This window comes from Oncorhynchus keta, chromosome 32 (genome assembly GCF_023373465.1).
Source record: "Oncorhynchus keta strain PuntledgeMale-10-30-2019 chromosome 32, Oket_V2, whole genome shotgun sequence".
Lineage (NCBI taxonomy): Eukaryota > Metazoa > Chordata > Actinopteri > Salmoniformes > Salmonidae > Oncorhynchus > Oncorhynchus keta.
Genome location: NC_068452.1, coordinates 29,088,825 through 29,110,013, shown reverse-complemented (window position 1 = coordinate 29,110,013; position 21,189 = coordinate 29,088,825). Strand labels below are relative to the sequence as shown.

The window sequence follows — 21,189 nt, the reverse complement described above, 5'->3', positions numbered from 1 at the left end:
TTCTTGTAATAGGGATGTATCTTGAATTCGAAGCATGAACATATGAGCCACAATGGGAGATATGCATAGAATCGTTTCTGTATTGATGTTCTAGAGCCAGCGATGGCAACGGAGAAAATAAACGACGTATTCAAAGTTGCAAGTGAGTTCATCAACATAAATTACTATTTTTGTAGCTCCTAGTACTGGCTTGCGAACGAGGATCGTTTTGAAGAGCGAAACACCCAAATAAATCTTCCACATGAGTCGTTGAACATGGACGGGTGGAGTCCAATTGTTGCAAGAGCTTCTGACGATGAACGTTCAAGCTCCGAGGGTGAATACACGGTGGAGACTGGACCAAAAGAAGCGGAGGAGAAAGGGGGTGAACTAAAGATACATGATGAGAGGGTGGATGGAGGTGCTGCTGAGGGATTTGGGATAACTGGCTTTGGAGAGGGCACCGTGAGATTGAGTCGTACAGGACAGACCGCTGAACAAGAACTTCGGTACCTCCACTTGCTATGGGAACCCAGTCGAGTTGGGTCAGGGGCGGGTGTGGCGAGCAGCAAACCCGGGAAGGTGACAGGGTGTAGAGCGAGGCGACAAGGGAGAGCCCGGCGAATTGTGGGGCCCATTGGAAAAGATATTTATGGTACAGAAATTCCACACATTCAAAATTGCAGAGAATTTTTTTTTGTTGATGGAGAGAGCCGTGAATTCCACACCCAATCATGAGGTGTGAATAGTGTAAAGCTGTGTGAATGTTGCGGAGGGATGGGATGTCATGCAAGGCATCTGCCTATGGCTCCTGAACTTTGACAAAAGTATCATCAGTATGCATTATACTAGTCTAACACATCAGATGGTGATAGGCATGTCAACACTCAAAGCACTCAAACCTGATGTTTACCCAACCTTTAGCTTGTTTGTTCATTCTCTCTAGCGGTGAAGAGGTTTCGAGAGGCTGCCAATGGCAACGACATTGATACAGGTAGGCACTGAAAATAACTATTGGAACATCAACTATTGTGAGACTTAACAAGACAAAGTAATATATGGTATCTCTTTCAGGTGTTTAACGTTTCTGTCTCTTTTTTTATCCAGTGCGCAGGCTTCTTCAAGAAGACGTAGACCCTTGTGCAGCAGATGACAAAGGAAGAACAGCCCTCCACTTCTCCTCCTGTAATGGCAACGAGAGCATTGGTAAGTCAAAGGGAGAAGTGCAAGGGGCTCATGATTCATTACTCAACAGTAATGACATTGTTATGAACTAATAATAGTCACAGCAGCATTACTGTGAACAAATGATTAACTCGTCCCCTTCCTTCCAGTGCAACTTCTTCTGAGCTACGGCGCTGACCCTAACCAGCGGGATGGCCTTGGGAACACCCCTCTCCATCTGGGTGAGAACAACACGTCACCGAAAGTATAGCATTTAGTTCAGGGGTGTACAACATTTCTACTTTAGGTCCCAATGGTAGAAACGTAAAAGATGAACATTTTATTTTGATTGAACTTTTCCATGTCTGAAAAATGTATATTTTCCACAATCTTTCCACTTCTGCACCTGTCTCTGCAGCGGCCTGTACCAATCACGTGCCTGTAATCACCACATTGCTGAGAGGAGGTGAGAAGCCATACGGTATGAAGGCACATGGACATACATACTGTACACCTGCTAATAATAACTTGTTAATGTTGTGTTTCTGTTCAGGCGCACGTGTGGATGCCCTAGACCGAGCAGGAAGGACCCCCCTGCACCTGGCACGCTCCAAACTCAACATCCTGCAGGAAGGAGACTCGAGGAGTATAGAAACTCTTAGAGGGGAGGTCACACAGGTAGTAAGGGGTTATTACAACAGCATTATGTAAACATTAGTATACCAACATTTATTTGGTGCAGTCTGAAATTCTCTCTCTCCATGGCTCTGTAGATCATTCAGATGCTGAGGGAGTACCTGAATGTGATGGGACAGAGTGAGGCCAGAGAGAGACTGGATCATATCTCAACACAGTTGCAGCACACACGCACCAAAGAACAGGTAAGACACATTTGTGTTTAACTCACTCTCTCTCTCACACACACATGTTTTTTGGCATTGAACCAAATGGTAAAACAACCAATTGGTATCATTTTTTTTTACAAGACTGAATGAGTCTTCATAGGTGACAATTATGGCTTCTCTTCTGTTTCAGGTTGATGAGGTAACCGACTTGCTGGCCAGCTTCACGTCACTCAGTCTACAGAAGCAGAATTTGGGGGATAGGTAGAGGGGGCTCTCTTTGTGGATACATTCTTCTGTTTATGGTGGAGTAATGGGCATACTTCTGTGATAAAGTAAATAAAAAAGATCTTTATGAACTCATTACCCTTGACTGTTGTTTTGGTCTTCCTCTCAGCATCTTTATGTCACTGCCTTTTTTCTGTTGCCTTGCATGTGTTGTACATGAATGTTTACTGTAAAAAAAAATAATCATGGTCATTGTTGTAAATGTTTGTAACAATCTGAATTAATGGATTAAAAAAATATTTGGAAATATTTGTTGCCTCTGCTTTATAAGAAAATACGGTGTAACATTAATATTCATAGTCAATTAATGTAGTTATCATGATCCATTCATAGAATTACTACATGAAAAATAATTGTTACAAATTGGTTACAATATCTTCAAATTAACAGACTCAATGTATATTTCCAGCCAATTGACATTGTGCACTACAATAACGTACACGATTTCATTGTTCTGATTCGCTGCATCACAGTCAAGTCCCTCCCCCTGCCGATACGCATCGTTGTAGACTGATATCAAAGATGGCGACTGGAACCGCGTAAATTGGTGATTCCGGAGAGGTAGTAAAATTACATATAATTGTACATTTCTTCTCACTTTGCGACAGTAAAATTCACATATTCTCACCTCAGCATGCTAAACAGAATTTCTGAACCAAATGCATGAAAATGACTTTCTTTGTCCGTTTAGACTGACATAGGCCTAGCTGCACCAGAAGCCACGGACTGCTTTTGCAGTACCTTCCGGATAACCCAGCACATAATCAGCAATACGAGTTAGAAGAGGTTCCAAATGTTGGGAGTTAGGGACTCTCAGCTAATGAAAGGGGGTGTGTTTGTGTATTTTTTCGAAAGTAGGCGGGAATTTATCCTTCAATTGCCTAAACACACTTCAGTTTTGTAATGTATCTATTATTACTATAGGCTCAAGCATGCCATTTATCAGTGTAGACGGTTATCCAAACTTTAAGGAGAGACATCAATTACAGAAATTGAATGTCCTCTCTCATCAACCATATGTGGTGGCGAGTTGTAACAAGGCACTTCTTGCTTTTTGAAGGGGTTTACTCAGTTTGATCAATTTGGTGTTAAAATACTTATTTATTGTTGTCTGTCTCTTATTTTTTACATCCTTCCATTCACAGTGAAATGTAAATATCCTGTATTTTGCAGTAAAACTGCTCCAAGTCACAAGTTGCTTGTCTGTTATATTGGCTGAGTCAGTGGCTGATGTTTCCTCCATATCCCTATGACTGTGTTCTAATATCTTGCTATTTTTAGTGACACAGAGAGACGAGCAAGCCTGTTGAGGAGAAAAAAGAGATCATGGCTTTTGAGGAGATCAAGAAGAAAGGAGTAGTTGGTAATTTGTGCCAGTTCTTTCCTCTAGTACCTCTTATGTTCTTTTGAAGAAATCTGTCAATAATTTAGTTATTAAAAGTCATCATCATCATTCCAATTGTCATGCAATGCCTGAAGTTCCCAGTGTGCTACAACTCCTTCTTTCTCAGAGGTAGGGATGGAAGGGGAAGTGGGCCTTGTGGCTGGTCGCAGTCAGAGAGAGAAGAGGAGATCATACAAGGACCTGCTCAGAGAGGAGGAGGAGATTGCTGCACAGGTCCGCAAGTCCTCCAAGAAACGGCCCAAGGTAACAGCAGAACACTGGTTTCAAAATGAAGTGCCATGTAGTTTCTGTTGGCTGTAAATTTAGTCAAATCCTGACTTTTTCATTTAGGACTCAGAACCTTTCTTATTGGGAGGGGACTCCCACAAGAAGAAGAAAAAGCACAGTGAAGACTACTATTACAGAGGTAAAGGAGGAAGGAATTCTGCTCTGTCAATAAAAAATATTGAATTATTTGCGTGAATTGTTTGCTGAACCGATTCATTATGTTCTCACTCTCCCTTCACAATGTTCTTTACCAGACCAGCAAGGCTCAGGCCCACCTCCCCACAAGAAGAAGCGAAAGTCGTCGGACCACTCCCCTTCCCTGTCCTCCTCGTCTTCCTCCCATCCCACAGACACAGCCATGGGGCTCCTACAGGCCATCACCTCCCCTATGGCCACCGGCTCAGACCCGAGCCCACACCTGCACAAGAAGCCCTCCTACCCCTCCTTCTCTTCCTCCCACTTCTCCAAAGACCGCAAACGTGATGGGAGCACCGGAGGAAGCAAAGGCAGCCACTCCTCTCATTCCCGCCCTATGTCCTCATCCTCCTCTTCCAAAAAGCACTCCTCCTCCAAGTCGTCGTCTCTGTTCCATGGTGGTACCGGTACCCCTAAAGGAGATCCCCTGAACATACGTGAGCCGGATGGGCTGATGATGAAGCTCATGGTCTCACCTAAGGAGAAGGCCGAAGGAGAGGGCTTTCCCTTCCCTCCCCACTCCTCCTCATCCTCAAAAGGGGGGATAAAGAAGGAGAAGGACAGAGACCGGAAGCAGCTCTCTAAAGTCCCCAAGAAGATGCAGCAGAGCCGAGATCCACTGCCTGTTGTGGGGAAGGAAGTGGAGGTGGAGGGTAAGAGGGCCTTTGGCTAAATTTATCGCTATGAGAGACATTATTAGAAACTAATTTGTATGTGCACTTAACCACTTTTCCTGTATTTGTGTTGATTCCTGCATGAACCCTATGTCCCCTCTCTCTTGTATGTCAGGGAACTACGGTGGGGGTATGGGGGGAGACAGCTCCTCCTCTGGGGGCGAACTGGAGGCAGGAGAGCTGGTGATAGACGACTCGTACAAGCATCTGTCAAAGAAAAAGAAGAAGAGCAAGAAAAGCAAGAAGAAAAAGGAGAAAGAGAAGGACAGGGAGAAAGACAAAGGCGGGAGAGAGAAGAAGCACAGCAAAGGATCAGGAGGTGATTATAAACTTTTGGAACGCTGCCGCTAGTCTGCCTTAGTCCTATTGCAGAAAGATGTTTAACATTGGTTACTTCAACAGTTACTTGAATTATGCATTCTAATATGTGCTCCTTGTATGCTTTCTCCAGGGGATCCATCGAGAGGCCACACCCATACCCATGGCTCAGCCAATCACTCTGCAGCTGGTGGAATGTATGCCATGGGGGCCCCGATCCCTACTCCCATCCTTACTCACCATCATCAAAGTAATGAAGTAGCAATGATGGAGAAGAAGAAAAAGAAGGAGGAGAGGGAAAGGGAAAAGCACGAGAAGGAGAAAGATAAGGTAAGAACCCAAAACAGATTGGTAGTTTAGGCTTTTAGACAGTGGTTCCTACATTTTGTACAGTGTGTGTATATATATAATATATCAAATCAAATTTGATTGGTCACATACAAAGATTTAGCAGATGTTATTGCTGTTGTAGCGAAATGCTTTATATATATACACTTCACCTCCTTTCTCTCTCAGCCCAAGAAGAAGAACACAACAGCGTACCAGGTGTTCTGTAAAGAGTACAGGGTCAACATCAATGCAGAGCAGCCGGGACTAGGTGGGCAGAGTTATCCCTTTTTAGAATTACATTGTAACTATTAATGATCGTGGTACATATGTTATACAACATTTAGAGAAAGGCTTTACTGTGTTTGCAGTGTTCGGGGAGCTGAGCAAAAGGTTGGCAGAGGTGTGGAAACAGCTCCCAGAAAAAGATAAACTGGTAAGTTTCACTTGAAATTACCAATTTAAGAAGAGAGTTGATTGATAATTCTAATAAACATTTGAAATCAATTTAAGAATAGCGCGCCAGCACTATGCTATGAGTCATGATTCATGGCCTAAATTGCTTCTATACACACATAGGTGTGGAAGCAGAAAGCTCAGTACCTGCAGCACAAGCAGAACAAAGCTGAGGCCACCACAGTCAAACGCAAGAGCTCCACAGATGGAGTCAAAAGCAAAGGTAAGAGCTCCACAGATGGAGTCAAAAGCAAAGGTAAGAGCTCCACAGATGGAGTCAAAAGCAAAGGTAAGAGCTCCACAGATGGAGTCAAAAGCAAAGGTAAGAGCTCCACAGATGGAGTCAAAAGCAAAGGTAAGAGCTCCACAGATGGAGTCAAAAGCAAAGGTAAGAGCTCCACAGATGGAGTCAAAAGCAAAGGTAAGAGCTCCACAGATGGAGTCAAAAGCAAAGGTAAGAGCTCCACAGATGGAGTCAAAAGCAAAGGTAAGAGCTCCACAGATGGAGTCAAAAGCAAAGGTAAGAGCTCCACAGATGGAGTCAAAAGCAAAGGTAAGAGCTCCACAGATGGAGTCAAAAGCAAAGGTAAGAGCTCCACAGATGGAGTCAAAAGCAAAGGTAAGAGCTCGGGATGCACAAAAAAAAAATCGGTGAGCATATCGGAATCAAACGATATTAGCTAAAAATGTCGGCATCGGCCCAATGTCTAGTTTAACACCAATGTGCAAAACCGGTGTCAAAGCTGACGTGCATACGTATATAATGTAAGTAGATGACTACAGCAGTACACAGAACAAAAGCAGAAAAATACTAAGCGCACTTCCAACAACTTAACATGTTCAAGTTGAGCAGTCATTTGAAAGAGTAAGAACATTTCAGCGAGACAACGCAAAGGCAAAATCCATTAACGCCAAGAAAATGGAATTCATTATGCTACTTGCTATGGGCGTCACGACTGACATTATGACCAGCGATGTCAGCCCCATGAGAATGACAGCACAGTGTGTCAACATGGTATTGCATGCTCAAGAATGTGCTGGTTCTCATACCGCTGCTTCCATTTAAAAAATGTTTGAAACTTGGAAACATGAACACACTTCTAGTGTCATTCGAACAACTGACTGGAGAAATAAGATAATCAACTGCGTCTGCAGCAGATACCCTCTGTCATGGCATCGAAACGTCTGCTCAACAAAACTGCCCACACCGACCGTGGGGTTATAACTTAGGCCGTGAACAAGCGATTCTCTCTGAGCCTCTTTACTGTGTCACCACCATGCTCGATGCTAGCTACAAGGACCGCTACTTTTGATGCAGACAAACAGGATTTACGTGAAATGTTACAACGCTGGGCCAATTGTGCGCTGCCCTATGGGACTCCCAATCACAGCCGGATGTGATACAGTCTGGATTCGAACCAGGGACTGTAGTGACGCCTCTTGCACTGAGATGCAGTGCCTTAGACCACTGCATCTATGTGTGTGCGTTAACTATTTAACCTCACTAGAATGCTTAAAATGCTGCTAAAATGTCAAATATCGGTATCGATTTTTTGGGGCAAGGAAAATATCGGTATCGGCCAAAAATGTGATATCGGCGCATCCCTAGTAAGAATCCACCCTGCAGCCACATTGGCCTTGCAGCTCTATCAGCTTTGACAGTGATTACAAGTCAATCAGTAGTCCTGTCCCTTCTCTATGCTGCTTTATCTCTCAGTAGCCCACAGGACTCATGGTCAGTTGGTCACTGCGTGTGTTGTATTTGTATGCATCTCAGGCTCTATGAAGGGCATGGGGCTGGGAGCAGGGCTGGTGTCCCCCAACCGGGCGTCTGTGGGTGTGTCCCTGTCACCAGCACGGGTCCCTGATGTCGACCCCATCGATGCGGCTGCCCACCTGCAGTTACTGGGAGAGTCCCTGTCCCTCATCGGCCACCGATTACAGGAGACAGAGGTACACACACACCAACTAACTATTCCCTGTATCTTTTAACTTAGCTGTTGTGTCCAAACTTACTCTCTTCACCTACAACAGAAATGTGTCATTATCACATTCATATGAGTAAAGACTGAACAAAGATGTGTGTGACCACTAGACTAACTGCCTCTGCTCTCACCTCACTCAGGGGATGGTGGCAGTGTCAGGCAGTCTCTCTGTACTGCTGGACTCCATCTTGTGTGCCCTTGGACCCCTGACCTGCCTCACAGCACAGATCCCCCAGCTCAACGGATGTCCCCGCCAAGTCTTGGTAAATCACTCACACCTTGCCATCTATTTGAAATGTTATTCTGAAAGGTTTCATCTCCCACTTGGGCTGTAAAGTAAAAATATGTGGCTGTAGTGACAGCACATTGTGTGATAGCAAGTGTGTTGCATAAGGCCAGCCTGAAACATTTCTCTCCTTTTATGTCTCTTTCAGTCCAACACCTTGGACAATATTGCCTACATCATGCCAGGGCTGTGAAGCCAACAGAAACATTCCTTTCCCGTCTGAGTGTCCTCGCCATGAAGTAAAACATTTGGAGTGAGAGTGCCCATTATAGAAGCGTGGCTTGGGATGCAGACAATTATTTATGCAGCAAGGCATTGGAAAACGTGGATATTAATACTTTCAACATGTTTTTAAAATGTATTTTAAAATGTGTTAATTTCCTTATTATTTTTTTACTGAAACCTATTTTAATGAACACTCTTTTCTTTCCCTCTGGCATGTCTGTTAGAGTCTTCAGATTTAACTGTATGTTCTTGTGTGAATGTGTGCGGGCGTGTGTTTTCTATGTGTATACAGTATCTCCAGAGGCTAGTTTTTACTCAAAAGGACAAGCCAGGGCCCAAGTCCACCATTGTTCCTCTTCCATCAACATACCATGAAAATAATATATTTGACAACTGTTCATGTTTGTTTTACCAGTTAATTACATAATGACTTGTTCTTTTGTATATATGCTATTTTACTGAGTATTAAGGTTTAGATTTTGATTGTAGAATGACATTTGTATACAGTAGAAACATTTTGAGGCAACTGCAATCAAACTGTGGGTTTTGTAGCTTTTGAAGCATTAAGCTGTAAGCCACATTTTCATGAATACATTTCTTCCTGAGTATACAGTATGGAAATGTTGACAATAAAAATGACAGTGTCAACATGCAGACTTATGACTGGTATGTACCCCACCACCTTTTTTCAACTACAGCTGTTGTTCTGACTCCTAAACACAAACCAATGAATGAATAAGGCTTGTATTTATTGTAACAAACCATTGTAGTGTATCAAGATCATTTACATTTTAAGGCCAGTTATACCTACAACTGAAATTGCTATTTTTGAGTAAATTAATTGTATATAAACTGCAGCAGCTACCTGTGAATCCTCAGGATCCTTGTCAGACTGAGGATGATATGCTTTTCTCTCCACATACAATAGAACTAGATGTCTGTGCTTCCACATGCCTCTATGCCCCAGCCAGGGAGGAATGCAAAACCTTCCCTAATGACCTGCTTTGGATTTTTGTTAATCTCTGTAAACCGAGAAGTAAAATCTAGTGTAATTTGGTCAGCTACGTGATTAATTCATACGTGTTAGAAATTGAGAGAACGTTTGGTGATGATGATAATTTGTCGCCACAGATGGTTTATTTAAATGGAAAGTTAAGCAAACTAACATGACTGGTTAGTATAATAAACGTGTCAGGTTAGGAGAACGAGGTCAAGGTTACGCCTCGACCACACTGGTATTGTTTTGCATTTTGGTTCACCAGAAGTACATTTCCAATGGAACGCTGCGTTTGACTTGCAACATTGCGTTGCTGTGCATTATATGTGGAGCAAACATTGGCTTGATTGAACGTAGACGGCTTGACAGAAATGGTAGAAGGTGAATGTTTAACTTTTGTGGCACGCATATCCAGATGATGCTGCGCCATTTTGCGCTTGACTGTTGGTGTCATCGAGGCGTTATGAAAATCGCTCAGTTACAACGTTACGTTGTCAACAACAGTTATCCCCGACGCGACCACTAGATAGAGCTGTAGGCCTACTCTATTTAGCCAAACCGGTAGAAACGTAAACAAACTTTTTGGCGACCAATCACTCACTGTATGTGTATATGAAGATGGCGACAAATAATAAGTATCGACATAACACAATGGTCTTCAACCGGTTCTTCCCAAGGGACCGCTTTCCAGGCAAATCGGTGTTCCAGGGACCCCCATCCTATATTAGCACCAAAAAAAAAAGAAGAAAAAAACGTCTTATCAGGTGAATGAAGTAATCAACATTTTAAAATGAATATATTTGGTCAATCGTTTTCCATTATTTTGACCCCACATAATTTGGAAGAGGAAGTGTAAACTCTAGCATATCGTATTAGGTAGAACGGTAACACATTTTCGCTAAGAGCATCTGTTTAACTGGTTAAACAAAGGTTAGCCATGTGTTGTCAAACATTTGTCCAAATCAAACAAGCTTACCAGAAAGCTAGTGGCACTTCTGCACTGGTGGCCTATTTGCAAGTGCTTTTTCAAAGCCTATGTCAGACACTCATTTTGTATCATTTTGACCTGCACTGTTGGAGCTTGAAGTTTAAGAATTTCACTGTACCCTGCAATTACATCTGCGACCATGTCATTGTGATGAATAAACTGAGAAATAACACTGACGTCATTGTATGTCATTCAAAATTAGTTTATTCTGTTGTTGCTAGCAGTAGTCATTAAAAACATTGAAATACAAATATTTGTATTCGCGGACCTCCGGTTGAAAATGCCCCTGACATAATATAATGCACATCCCTTTCAATTCTGGCAGATTATCAGTCTACACAGAGAATGTGCTCACGTGAGATTCGATTTTTTTGGAAGCTCGAGCAAGTATGCCATGAACATATTGATTCGAATGTTGATGCATAATTCGCATTTTAAGAAGTCAGCCTACTTTACTTTTTGTTTCACTGCATCAAAAGACACTACAAAAACGTAGCAGGCTAAAACCGGCTTTTTCTTGAAGAGCATTGACTGTACGGCTACGCCCTGAAGACTGCAGAAGCACACAGTACAGACTGGTCCTTCTTCTAATGAGTCAGGACGTAGGCACGAGGAAGTTGACTAGCGTTCATACTAAATACGGCAATAATATCTGGCAATATCTCACAATCAAGAGATGGCATCAGGTCCCCCACAAACAGGTACATGTAGCCTACCAATTATTCACGCAGGTTCCAGGAAGTGTAGGCTTTGACTTCGCGTTTGTTTACGACTATTTCATACTCGCGTGTGCGCTGTTAACTCGCCGCCACACACGCACTTTTCGGCCTGTCAGTTTTTAGAACGAGGGGTAGGCTGTCTCCGCATTTCGTTTGAGCTGTCTCTTTGGACAGTAGATAAAACGTGTTTACATCTTGTGCTACATTTTATAGCCAAGGGTTTCCCAAACTCGGTCATGTGGCACGTTTTTTTTTTGCCCTAACACTATACAGATGATTCAAATAATCAAAGCTCGACGATGAGTTTGTTATTTGAATCAGCTGTGTAGTGCTAGGGCAAAAAAACAAAACGGACCGAGTGTGGGAAACCCTGGTATAGCCTATGAGATGTTTCGTGGTTCGAGTTCGTTCTATTTATATACATTTTTCTCTCACAGGAAAAATATGTACAATGTCTCCATTGTTACAATACATATTTTGGCAGAACTTTCAGAGATACAAAAGTCGTTGCTTATTGAACAGTACTAATGTTAACGTAAACTAAAAGCAGAGATCAGATGACAGAACTTGTGATGTGTGCGGGCTACTAAATCCTCCCTTTCTAAGAAAACTCCATCTCCTCGTCCCAATGCAGAGCTGAGGCTGGTTCTGCTCGGCGGGACAAGAGCAGGACAGAGTGCAGCTGGAAACGCCATACTGGGCCGCCAGGCTTTCCTTACCCAGACTGCCAGTGAGCCAGCTGTCACTCAAGAATGTGAGAAGCACAGAGGAACCATTGCAGGGAGATGGGTAAGATACTTTGTTGATTCTTTAAAAGGACAGTAGCCTACACGCTGATTAAATTACTTAAATGTCAACCAGAGGTTCTAACATTACACACTGTTTTTGCCTGCAGGTATCAGTAGTAGTCGCCCAAGACTGGTTCTGCTCAGAGCGCCCCCCGGAGGAGGTGAGGCACCATGTCTCCTCTTGCGTGGCCCTGTCGGCACCGGGGCCTCATGCCTTCCTGCTGTGTGTCCCTGTGGACCGGCCGGCTGACATGGAGCTGCGGGCCCTGGAGGCCCTGGAGAAGGTTTTTGGCCCCACTGCAGTCAGTGGACACACTCTGGTCCTCTTCACCCACACAGACCAGATGGTTCTGGGACAACAGCTGGACGAGTACATCGCCACCAGACGCAAAGACCTACTGGAGCTGGTGGTGATGTGTGGAGACCGCTATCACTCTCTGGAGAGGAGGAGTAGAGGAGAGAAGGATGAGAGGAAGAGTGTGGAAGAGCTGCTGGAGAAGGTTGAACAGACTGTAAAAGAGAGCGGGGTGGAGTTCTACAGCTGCCCTCTCTACCAGGAGGCTGAGGCCAGGGTGAGAGAGAAGCAGGCAGAGATAGTGTGGCAGAGAAGAGGGGAAGAGGAGCTAAATGAAGAGGTTCCCTCCTCAGCCTCACCTCCAGAGGAAGAGCTAGACGATGAAGAGATGGCAAAAGTTAGGGAGGAGGCAGAGAGGAGTGTGCACAACCTGAACATAGACACCGAGGGTATTGCCTCTCTTTCTCCTGCCTCATCCTCTCCCTCATTTCTCTTGTCCTTGTGGCAGGGATTGACAGGGTGGCTGAGGAGGCTGCCCAAGATGCTGAGGATGGAGTCTCTGCTGGGGGCTTTCGTTGGCCTGTTTGTAGGTGGGCCTGTTGGGCGGATGCTGGGGGCCACTGTGGGCTCAGTAGCCACTGAAGTGGGGAGAAGGAAGACCCTGAAGACAGAAAAAAACAAATAATGGCAATGGGATCCATATCTCCAGTTATTAACATTTCACAATGTTTCAACTTCATATTCATCATCTCCAGCACCAACCCAATATCAACATATGTGTAAGTTGCGTATTTCTGTTTTGTAGTAAAAAAATATTGAGAAAGATGTTTCCAATGACCTCATCAACCATTTTGTATTTAATGCATACTCACAATTAGTCAGAATCATCTTCCTCTTTATTTTTTACTTCAAAACAACGCACCATTTTCACAAATGTTGATGTTGGGGTGGTGCTGGAAATGGTAAATAAGAAGTAGAACAATTTTAGTTTCCGTTTGTTATTTCACTGCACTTATATTTTATTGAGCATTGTGCAATTGGCTTGTATTTGACCAACGTACAGTCCTCACAATACTTGTTATAATATTTGTTGTTTGGCTGGTCATATTTTCACAAATTATTATAGAAGGTATGGTAGGGTTTACGAAAAACTACAAGTAAAGGGGAAGTTACATACACGATCCACTTGGTGGAGACATTGACCAAAACATTGAAGTTGAACATTACATATTTGAGCTCAACTGAAAACACATACCTTACTGCTAACTGAAGGAAATATAATACCATTTCTAAGGCAGTTTGTTGTGTCCTGTATATGTCACACAGTTGATACTTTTAAAGCATACAATTACACATTTCCCTCACTGAATTTAGTCATTTATTGGGCAACATTTTCAAGCACTATATTTAGGAGTTCAGTATAGGCTACATCTCGAAAATAAGACTTTCACATGATGCATGATAGATAACGGAGACCTCCGCTATAGACGGACCATCTGCAGCAGTGTGTGTTAGCTGAGGACCATTGCTGGAGCGTATAGAGGGCGTTAATAATAGTGGTGTGGAGTCCTAAGTGAAAGTGCCTCTGACTTTGGAAAACACTGAAGCACTGCTCTCAAAGCTTCCTCTTTTTTCTTTATGCAAAACGGTAGGTTACGGGTTTGACATTGATGTAATTGATACTCTGTTAAAACCATCAGTCAAACCCATCTTTACATCTCTCTCTTTAAGGTTCTCTCCCTCTCTCTCTCTCTCTAAGCTGACAGAGACCCTGCCTGTGGAACAGCTAGGCGTTTCCGAATGTGGGTGGTCCGCCGGGGGAGGGAGGGAGAGAATTAGTCCAGCTCTCATGTTTCCTGAGAAGAGAGGGAGGAAAGGAATGAGAAAGAGAGAGTGGGGAGAGAGAGCAAGAAAGAGGAGAGAGTGAATATGTGTGCGCGAGAGAAAGAGAGAGAACATGTTCAGGGATTACATCTGTCTTCCAGATGTGGCCTCCACAGTTGTCTGAAACAGGGGAAAAAAGAAAGTTTAAAAGTAAAGGAAAATTGGTGCTAAACAGTTTTTTATTGTTAAGGATTACGCATACAGTACAGTGCGGACTACAGTATGGCGGTCGACAGTGAACCAGGGTATGATGCCAGTTCATTCCTTATGAAACTGCAATGAAATGACGTGGTGCACCCATCCAGTAGACCCCTTTAAAGATAATGCATATAAAAAAGAACACCTGTCCAAATATTGTCCTGTCTTATTGGATAAGCATCAGTGAGAGGACAGTGAGTAATGATAGAGGGAGGTAAGAAGAAAGAATAAGAAGGGATGAGAAGTATTTCTATACTCAGACACTGTGAGTTGAGGCAACCATGCCGTTAGGCCTAAATCAGAGGGAGACTGTATCTCGTCTGTGTAGACAGTTGTGGCCCAGGGTTGGTCCTCAGAGGCTGAAGCCTCATCAGGACGGCAAAGGATGCAGAGTTGATTTGTGCCTGTATGCATAACCAAAGCCAAAAATCTGAATGAACAGTTCATGGAATCACTAGTGACCCATCATTAACACAACGGCTGTAACTTATGAAGCTCTCCCTCTGAGCAAAAATGTTGTTCTAAGGACCTTGTGGTCCTCCATTGAAGTGGGGGCAGCTCGCTGTGAGTCGTGGACACCGCAATATTTTTTTGTTATCATCGCGCAAACCAAAGGAAAATAAACAGGATGACACACTTTTTCCTCCACCGCACACAAGGCCTCTCCCTTTGCTAGCTCACACAGCACTCACCGTAAACTGCTCAAAATATCAACAGGACAGGACTGATTACAACCACAGCATACCCTCTAATACACATCAAATACTGTATGGTCTCTTTGTGGTTTGTTGAGAAGAACATCTGAATAAAAATACAGCAGGCTACAAAGACATTGGCTGAATGAATCTGGACCATATAAAAAGAGACTGTTTTATCCCTGGAGGTAATCACAGAGGAAATAACAAATACTACACGTGCCAACCAGAATTAACAAAAATAAGTTTTGAGAAAGGTAGACAGAAACCTTTGTTAATAATGTGGTGATATGGTGTGTCTGGATATTAGAAAGGCCTTTTGATGGTGGCTCGCCTACTGGGTGGGTAGCAAGTGATATGCCAACTTGGAAATTCAAGGTTGATTGTTACTTTGCGTCATAGATTTTTTTGCTTTGCATATAGCGAGGCATACTGTAATAATTATATCACAGCCCATGCTGTTCCCCTTCCAACAGAGCAAGGCCTAAAAAGTTAGGTCCAGCGGCCTGCCTGCCTGCTCTCCTCTCTCCTCACCAAGTGTTCTCCACGGCACAGGCTCTAAGTCCACTCATCTTTTTCCTATTAGTGCTGTTTTCATGTTCCTCCCTGTAGCGTGAGCGTGTGTGTGTCTGAAATTGTTTATGGAGCACTGTGAGGAGCTAACATTTGCCCTGTCCATGTGTGGGTTGGTTCGACAACTCATAAAGCCAAGATGAAAGCTTCGGCCAAGTTAGCAAATAATAATGCAAGGAAGATGTATCCATTGTAACGGCGCATTGAAGGGTTTGAAGATGTTTATAGCTGGCTGGCAATATTAAAGTAGTTGACGTTGAATGGCAGTGTCAGTTTATTGCTTCATGAGGTGATATGTCATGCCAAACACATGATTTACTATTATGGCTTTTGACATTTTTTACCTTAGAAGGGGTAAGACTACTCTGTCAATAACCACATAGAACAGTCAACATAGAACTTCCAAATGAATCCGTTTATTTCAGTTATCCAGACCATTTGACATTGCTTTGATTGGTAAAGCATGCAATACATATTCTGTAGCTATTAACAAAATGTTTTATAATGCACAACGGAAAGTACAATTAGTGAGTACAAGAGTACAATTAGTGCATGCTTTCACACAAATCAATGTAAGTGTCAGGACAAAGAAGAGAGCACTGCCAACATGACTGTAGGCCTACAATCACGTACATCTGCCGAGGTTAGGGGAGCTAGCACAATCCAGTGGAAGGACGGACGCACGCACACAGCCAGCCTCACATGCACCAACAGCTGGACTGATGTTTAAGGATGGGAGAAGCATGACTGGGTGGAAGTGGACTGGTGCAGTCAGCCAATATGAGAGTCACCATTCATCCTCTCACACATTGCTGGACTGCCTTGGACCTGAGCCAGATGTGGAGAGGAAGCTAGCGGAGAGGGACGGAGATGGAGACAGAAGAGGGGGAGTGTAGCGAAAGAGAAATTAAGAGAATTAGGAAGTTCTCACTTTTGTGAGTGTAATGTTTACTGTTTTTTATTGTTTATTATCTATTTCACTGGCTTTGGAAATGTAAACATGTTTCCAATGCCAATAAAGCCCCTTGAATTGAATTGATTTGAATGAGAGAGAGAGAGAGAGAGAGAGAGAGAGAGATGGTATGCATCTCTGTCAGGAGGAGTGTACAGTACTTGATCCTACTATGAGATGTTTTATGTGTGTGAGAGCAGTACCACAGGAGGGGAAGAGGGGTGTGGATGGACAAGAGGCAATTACACAATTACATAAAGAGGAGGAGGAGGCAACACTGAGCCATCTTAAAAAGACATCCAAGCCAAATTCCCCAACAGCTTTGGAAAGAGTTTTAAAAAGAGTTATCTGTGCTGCAGTGAAAGTTTTAGAACTTGGGATAAAGGGCTGGGAGGGCTGGGTTGTTGTTGGTGTGACAGTTCTTAAGGGTTTGTGGTTTTACACCACACCTCCTACAAAAGCCAGTGCTTGAGAATTTACAGGAGGGAAGGGGCCTGACTCCGGACTAATGACGACTCACTATGGGCTGTGGGTGTTGGATGGCCCCAGAGCTGGCCATAACTGATGAATAGTGTGGTCCACACTAACTGACATGCGCCGTTGGCTATAAGTGGGTGCGGTGCACAGAGCCTTTTGAAGCTGGGGCCGTGGGCTGTGTTTGAATCATCAGCAGAGACCCTACTCTCTGTAATGGACACCGACCTGTGGTTTGATCAGGGGCTCCGGCAAGCCAACACAAGCACACACTTTCCTCCAATTGTATTACTGGGCTTGGGGGAGGTGATGGTATTATTTCTGCTACAACACTGGTTTAATTCAAGGCAGATTTGACCCCAGCCTCACTTCTCCAGTTCAACTCATTGGATCAAGTCATAATCCTGCCTCAACCACATGAATAAGACACAGAGGGGCGATGCACTCGTTCTTACCGCATACGTCAAATGTCACTCTGGTCCACATGCAAGTCATGATGATACCATTTCATCTGAAAGTTGAGGGAGCTTAACAGAGATCTACAGAGATGAGAGGAGAAGACAGACAAGTAGGACGAATGGTGCCACGCCACATTAACACAGAATCAACTTGGAGCTCTGTGGCTCTGCTGTTTGCACAGATCCACAACCCAGCCCAAGATTCAGTAGTTTACACTCTGTCCATGCCTTTTTACAATGCTGAAGTTACTTGGTGGCAAGTTGATGTATTAACATGGCAAGTACTTGTCCACCAGAGGCAATGTGAGAGCCTGTTAACATCTAGTAAACCATGAGCTATGGTTTGACATGTCGTACTTGGTTCGACAGGGGTATTTATATTTGACTGTTTAGAAACGGGGGACCATTATTCTGGAGAAATTCTGAAGGTTGCGTTGCCACAACCACACATAGGCCCACTGTAGGCCTACACTGCACCAGATAAACTAGTGGCTGACTCATCACACCTCTTCACAGGAATAATGCGCCAAACCGTCCCTAAACAGCAGAGCCTTATGAGGCATTTACTGTACTGTGAGCTATGACTAAACTAAGGCATCTTCGAGCGCTCTGCGAAACATCCAAATGCCATCCCAGAAATACAGGCCTTTCTCCAAAACACATAATAACTCCTGTTCAAAGGCCCTATCTTGTATTATCATTTCAAAGGGGTCAAACACAAAACATACTCACACTCAACCTTGAGCTAGCTAATGAGAACGGGGCCCGGGCGAGGCCTGCTTTTCCAGTCACTGCGCAGCAGGCAGCGGATAGCGGCGGTTGTGGTTGCGGTTGGTTGCCGTTTGGTGTGTGACTCGGTCCGGCTCCCATGCAGTTGAAACCATGGGTCCCGGAGCGGCGGATGCTACTGAGGCCCCTGATCCTCGCGCGGGGGGCTTTAATCTGAGTTTGAAATGAGAGACAGGCCGTCGGCACTCAGGGACGGCCCTCTGATTTGTTCTGTGGTTCCTTTGATAGCATGCATCCTACAGAAGAGAGGGAAACAAAAAAAGATGACAGAGACAGGTCTTGGGGAAAACAGGTTTTAATCCATGGAGCTTCAATTGCTGCACTTCGGTCACAGCCTCCCCAGAGAGGGCAAGGGAGCCAAGCTGAGAGTGATAAGCTAATATACAGTTAAAACACAATAACGTACAGTTTCTGAAAGCAATTAGAATAGAATGAAGGGGCTCTTAAGCACTTACAATTCGTAACATATTGTACGAATTGGAATTTGTAACACATCATATAAATTGCATTTACAGTGGGGAGAACGATTTTGCAGGTTTTCCTACTTACAAAGCATGTAGAGGTCTGTACTTTTTATCATAGGTACACTTCAACTGTGAGAGACGGAATCTAAAGAAAATCACATTGTATGATTTTTAAGTAATTAATTAGCATTTTATTGGATGACATAAGTATTTGATCACCTACCAACCAGTAAGAATTCCGGCTCTCACAGACCTGTTAGTTTTTCTTTAAGAAGCCCTGCAGTTCTCCACTCATTACCTGTATTAACTGCACCTGTTTGAACTCATTACCTGTATAAAAGACACCTGTCCACACACTCAATCAAACAGACTCCAACCTCTCCGCAATGGCCAAGACCAGACAGCTGTGTAGGACATCAGGGATAAAATTCGGTCTGGGGCTCCATGCAAGATCTCACCTCGTGGGGCATCAATGATCCTGAGGAAGGTGAGGGATCATCCCAGAACTACATGGCAGGACCTGGTCAATGACCTGAAGAGAGGGACCACAGTCTCAAAGACAACCATTAGTGACACACTACGCAATCATGGATTAAAATCCTGCAGCGCACGCAAGGTCCCCCAGCGCATGTCCATGCCCGTCTGAAATTTGCCAATGACCATCTGGATGATCCAGAGGAGGAATGAGAGAAGGTAATTTGGTCTGATGAGACAAAAATAGAGCTTTTTGGTCTAAACTCCACTCGCCGTGTTTGGAGGAAGAGGAAGGATGAGTACAACCCCAAGAACACCATCCCAACTCTGAAGCATGGAGGTGGAAACATCATTCTTTGGGGATGGTTTTCTGCAAAGGCAACAGGACAACTGCACCGTATTGAGGGGAGGATGGAAGGGGCCATGTCATGGCCAACAACCTCCTTCCCTCAGTTTTATTTTATCTTACTAGGCAAGTCAGTTAAGAACAAATTCTTATTTTCAATGACGGCCTAGGAACTGCCTGTTCAGGGGCAGAATGACAGATTTGTACCTTGTCAGCTCGGGGATTTGAACTTGCAACCTTCCGTTTACTAGTAGAAAGCTCTAACCACTACCCTGCCGCCCCGGTAAGTAAGAGCATTGAAGATGGGCCTTGGCTGGGTCTTCCAGCATGACAATGACCCGAAACACACAGCCAGGGCAACTAAGGAGTGGCTCCGTAAGAAGCATCTCAAGGTCCTGGAGTGGCCTAGCCAGTCTCCAGACCTGAACCCAATAGAACATCTTTGGAGGGAGCTGAAAGTCCGTATTGCCCAGCGACAGCCCCGAAACCTGAGGGATCTGGAGAAGTTCTGTATGGAGGAGTGGGCCAAAATCCCTGCTGCAGTGTGTGCAAACCTGGTCAAGAACTACAGGAAATGTATGATCTCTGTAATTGCAAACAGAGGTTTCTATACCAAATATTAAGTTCGGCTTTTCTGATGTATGAAATACTTATGTCATGCAATAAAATGCAAATTAATTACTTAAAAATCATACAATGTGATTTTCTGGATTTTTGTTTTAGAATTTTCGAGCAGGTGGTGTTATCAAGATACAGCCTTTTTTGTTTCAATCAAAACACATATTTAGCCTTGTGGCGCATGCTGTTGAGTTATGAGATTCTTTATCTTGATGCTTTACAGATGGACTATCCAGTCTATCCAAATAAAGTGTCACCCTATTCATCCTAAAATAAATGAATTGGTGTTTTTGGTCTAACAGTAACTTTATAGTATGCTATTATGTTCGCTATGTTAGGCAAATGTAGAATACTTCTTAAATCTTTAAGTGATCTTGCGAGACACTGAATCAGCTTTTGTCACGTTCTGACCTTTATTTCCTTTTGTTTTGTCATTATTTAGTATGGTCAGGGAGTGAGTTGGGGTGGGCAATCTATGTTGGTTGGTTGTCAATCAGAGGCAGGTGTCATTAGTTGTCTCTGATTGAGAATCATACTTAGGTAGCCTGGGTTTCACTGTGTTTGTTTCCGTGTCTGTGTTTTTCACTACACGGTACTGTTTTGGGTTTCGTTCATTCCACGTTTATTGTTTTTGTATTCAGTTGTTCATGTGTACTATTTCATATTAAAAGAACCATGGACACTTACCACGCCGCATATTGGTCCTCCGATCCTTCTCGCCTCTCCTCTTCGTGAAGAAGAGGAGGAAATCCCTTACAGCTTTGATCTAAACTTTCTGAGAAGTGCCAGAGCTGAAACAACGGTAGAGGGAAGCGTAATCATTACAACAAATTCAACATTATTGGTGATAGTCAATAATCAATATGGTAGTAATCTGTCATTCCTGATTTTCTCAAATAGAATTTTACCCTGATGTCCATGCTATGGCACGTTCATTTTGGTCACATTTAAATCAATGTGTCAGTCTGAGATAAAGCTTTTGCCAGCCTGCCATGAAAATATGAAGATATAACCTAAACATGATCTAAAGAAAATGTTTCATCCCTAACATAGCATATTCCTACAC

At 43.6% G+C, this 21,189-nt stretch overlaps 3 protein-coding genes and 1 long non-coding RNA gene across 8 annotated transcripts; 3 read left to right on the top strand and 1 right to left on the bottom strand.

Moving 5' to 3' along the window:
- The first annotated feature begins 8 nt into the window (after window positions 1-8).
- Window positions 9-2,522, top strand: LOC118365567 (ankyrin repeat domain-containing protein 54-like). Of its 2 annotated transcripts, XM_035747883.2 has the most exons (8): window positions 9-634; window positions 926-973; window positions 1,087-1,185; window positions 1,314-1,385; window positions 1,562-1,609; window positions 1,697-1,821; window positions 1,917-2,024; window positions 2,179-2,522. In XM_035747883.2, the coding sequence occupies exons 1-8, from the start codon at window positions 256-258 to the stop codon at window positions 2,251-2,253; spliced, it is 954 nt and encodes a 317-aa protein (XP_035603776.1). In that variant the 5' UTR covers window positions 9-255; the 3' UTR covers window positions 2,254-2,522. The 2 variants fall into 2 exon arrangements, with proteins under 2 accessions (XP_035603776.1, XP_035603775.1); XM_035747882.2 differs by having other exon boundaries at window positions 1,562-1,821.
- On the bottom strand, window positions 2,301-11,262 carry LOC127914512 (uncharacterized). Its single transcript, XR_008088684.1, has 3 exons — window positions 11,113-11,262; window positions 10,010-10,127; window positions 2,301-2,440 (listed from the first exon to the last, which is right to left on the bottom strand). It is a non-coding gene; the product is annotated as an uncharacterized LOC127914512 (long non-coding RNA).
- On the top strand, window positions 2,713-9,065 carry LOC118365566 (HMG box-containing protein 4-like). Of its 3 annotated transcripts, XM_035747880.2 has the most exons (14): window positions 2,773-2,834; window positions 2,965-3,103; window positions 3,555-3,636; window positions 3,785-3,921; window positions 4,009-4,084; window positions 4,200-4,793; window positions 4,930-5,133; window positions 5,266-5,462; window positions 5,649-5,730; window positions 5,831-5,895; window positions 6,039-6,138; window positions 7,693-7,868; window positions 8,041-8,163; window positions 8,335-9,065. In XM_035747880.2, the coding sequence occupies exons 3-14, from the start codon at window positions 3,600-3,602 to the stop codon at window positions 8,377-8,379; spliced, it is 1,836 nt and encodes a 611-aa protein (XP_035603773.2). In that variant the 5' UTR covers window positions 2,773-2,834; window positions 2,965-3,103; window positions 3,555-3,599; the 3' UTR covers window positions 8,380-9,065. The 3 variants fall into 3 exon arrangements, with proteins under 3 accessions (XP_035603774.2, XP_035603773.2, XP_052347250.1); XM_035747881.2 differs by lacking the exon at window positions 2,965-3,103 and having other exon boundaries at window positions 2,713-2,834; XM_052491290.1 differs by lacking the exon at window positions 2,773-2,834 and having other exon boundaries at window positions 2,862-3,103.
- Window positions 10,683-15,809, top strand: si:dkeyp-69e1.8 (uncharacterized protein LOC100001340 homolog). 2 transcript variants are annotated; one of them, XM_035746365.2, is made up of 3 exons: window positions 10,683-11,097; window positions 11,750-11,904; window positions 12,011-15,809. In XM_035746365.2, the coding sequence occupies exons 1-3, from the start codon at window positions 11,073-11,075 to the stop codon at window positions 12,881-12,883; spliced, it is 1,053 nt and encodes a 350-aa protein (XP_035602258.2). In that variant the 5' UTR covers window positions 10,683-11,072; the 3' UTR covers window positions 12,884-15,809. The 2 variants fall into 2 exon arrangements, with proteins under 2 accessions (XP_035602258.2, XP_052347251.1); XM_052491291.1 differs by lacking the exon at window positions 10,683-11,097 and adding an exon at window positions 11,416-11,518.
- The last annotated feature ends 5,380 nt before the right edge of the window (window positions 15,810-21,189 follow it).

Excerpts from the sequence above, each read along its gene's own strand:
- si:dkeyp-69e1.8 (XM_035746365.2), top strand. The coding sequence starts at position 11,073 with ATGGCATCAGGTCCCCCACAAACAG. Across the intron at positions 11,098-11,749 it reads ATCAGGTCCCCCACAAACAG|AGCTGAGGCTGGTTCTGCTC; the intron begins GTACATGTAGCC and ends GTCCCAATGCAG. Across the intron at positions 11,905-12,010 it reads GAACCATTGCAGGGAGATGG|GTATCAGTAGTAGTCGCCCA; the intron begins GTAAGATACTTT and ends TTTTGCCTGCAG.
- LOC118365567 (XM_035747882.2), top strand. The coding sequence starts at position 256 with ATGGACGGGTGGAGTCCAATTGTTGCAAGAGCTTCTGACGATGAACGT. Across the intron at positions 635-925 it reads CATTGGAAAAGATATTTATG|CGGTGAAGAGGTTTCGAGAG; the intron begins GTACAGAAATTC and ends CATTCTCTCTAG. Across the intron at positions 2,025-2,178 it reads ACACACGCACCAAAGAACAG|GTTGATGAGGTAACCGACTT; the intron begins GTAAGACACATT and ends CTTCTGTTTCAG.
- LOC118365566 (XM_035747881.2), top strand. The coding sequence starts at position 3,600 with ATGGCTTTTGAGGAGATCAAGAAGAAAGGAGTAGTTG. Across the intron at positions 6,139-7,692 it reads AGATGGAGTCAAAAGCAAAG|GCTCTATGAAGGGCATGGGG; the intron begins GTAAGAGCTCCA and ends TATGCATCTCAG. Across the intron at positions 8,164-8,334 it reads GATGTCCCCGCCAAGTCTTG|TCCAACACCTTGGACAATAT; the intron begins GTAAATCACTCA and ends TGTCTCTTTCAG.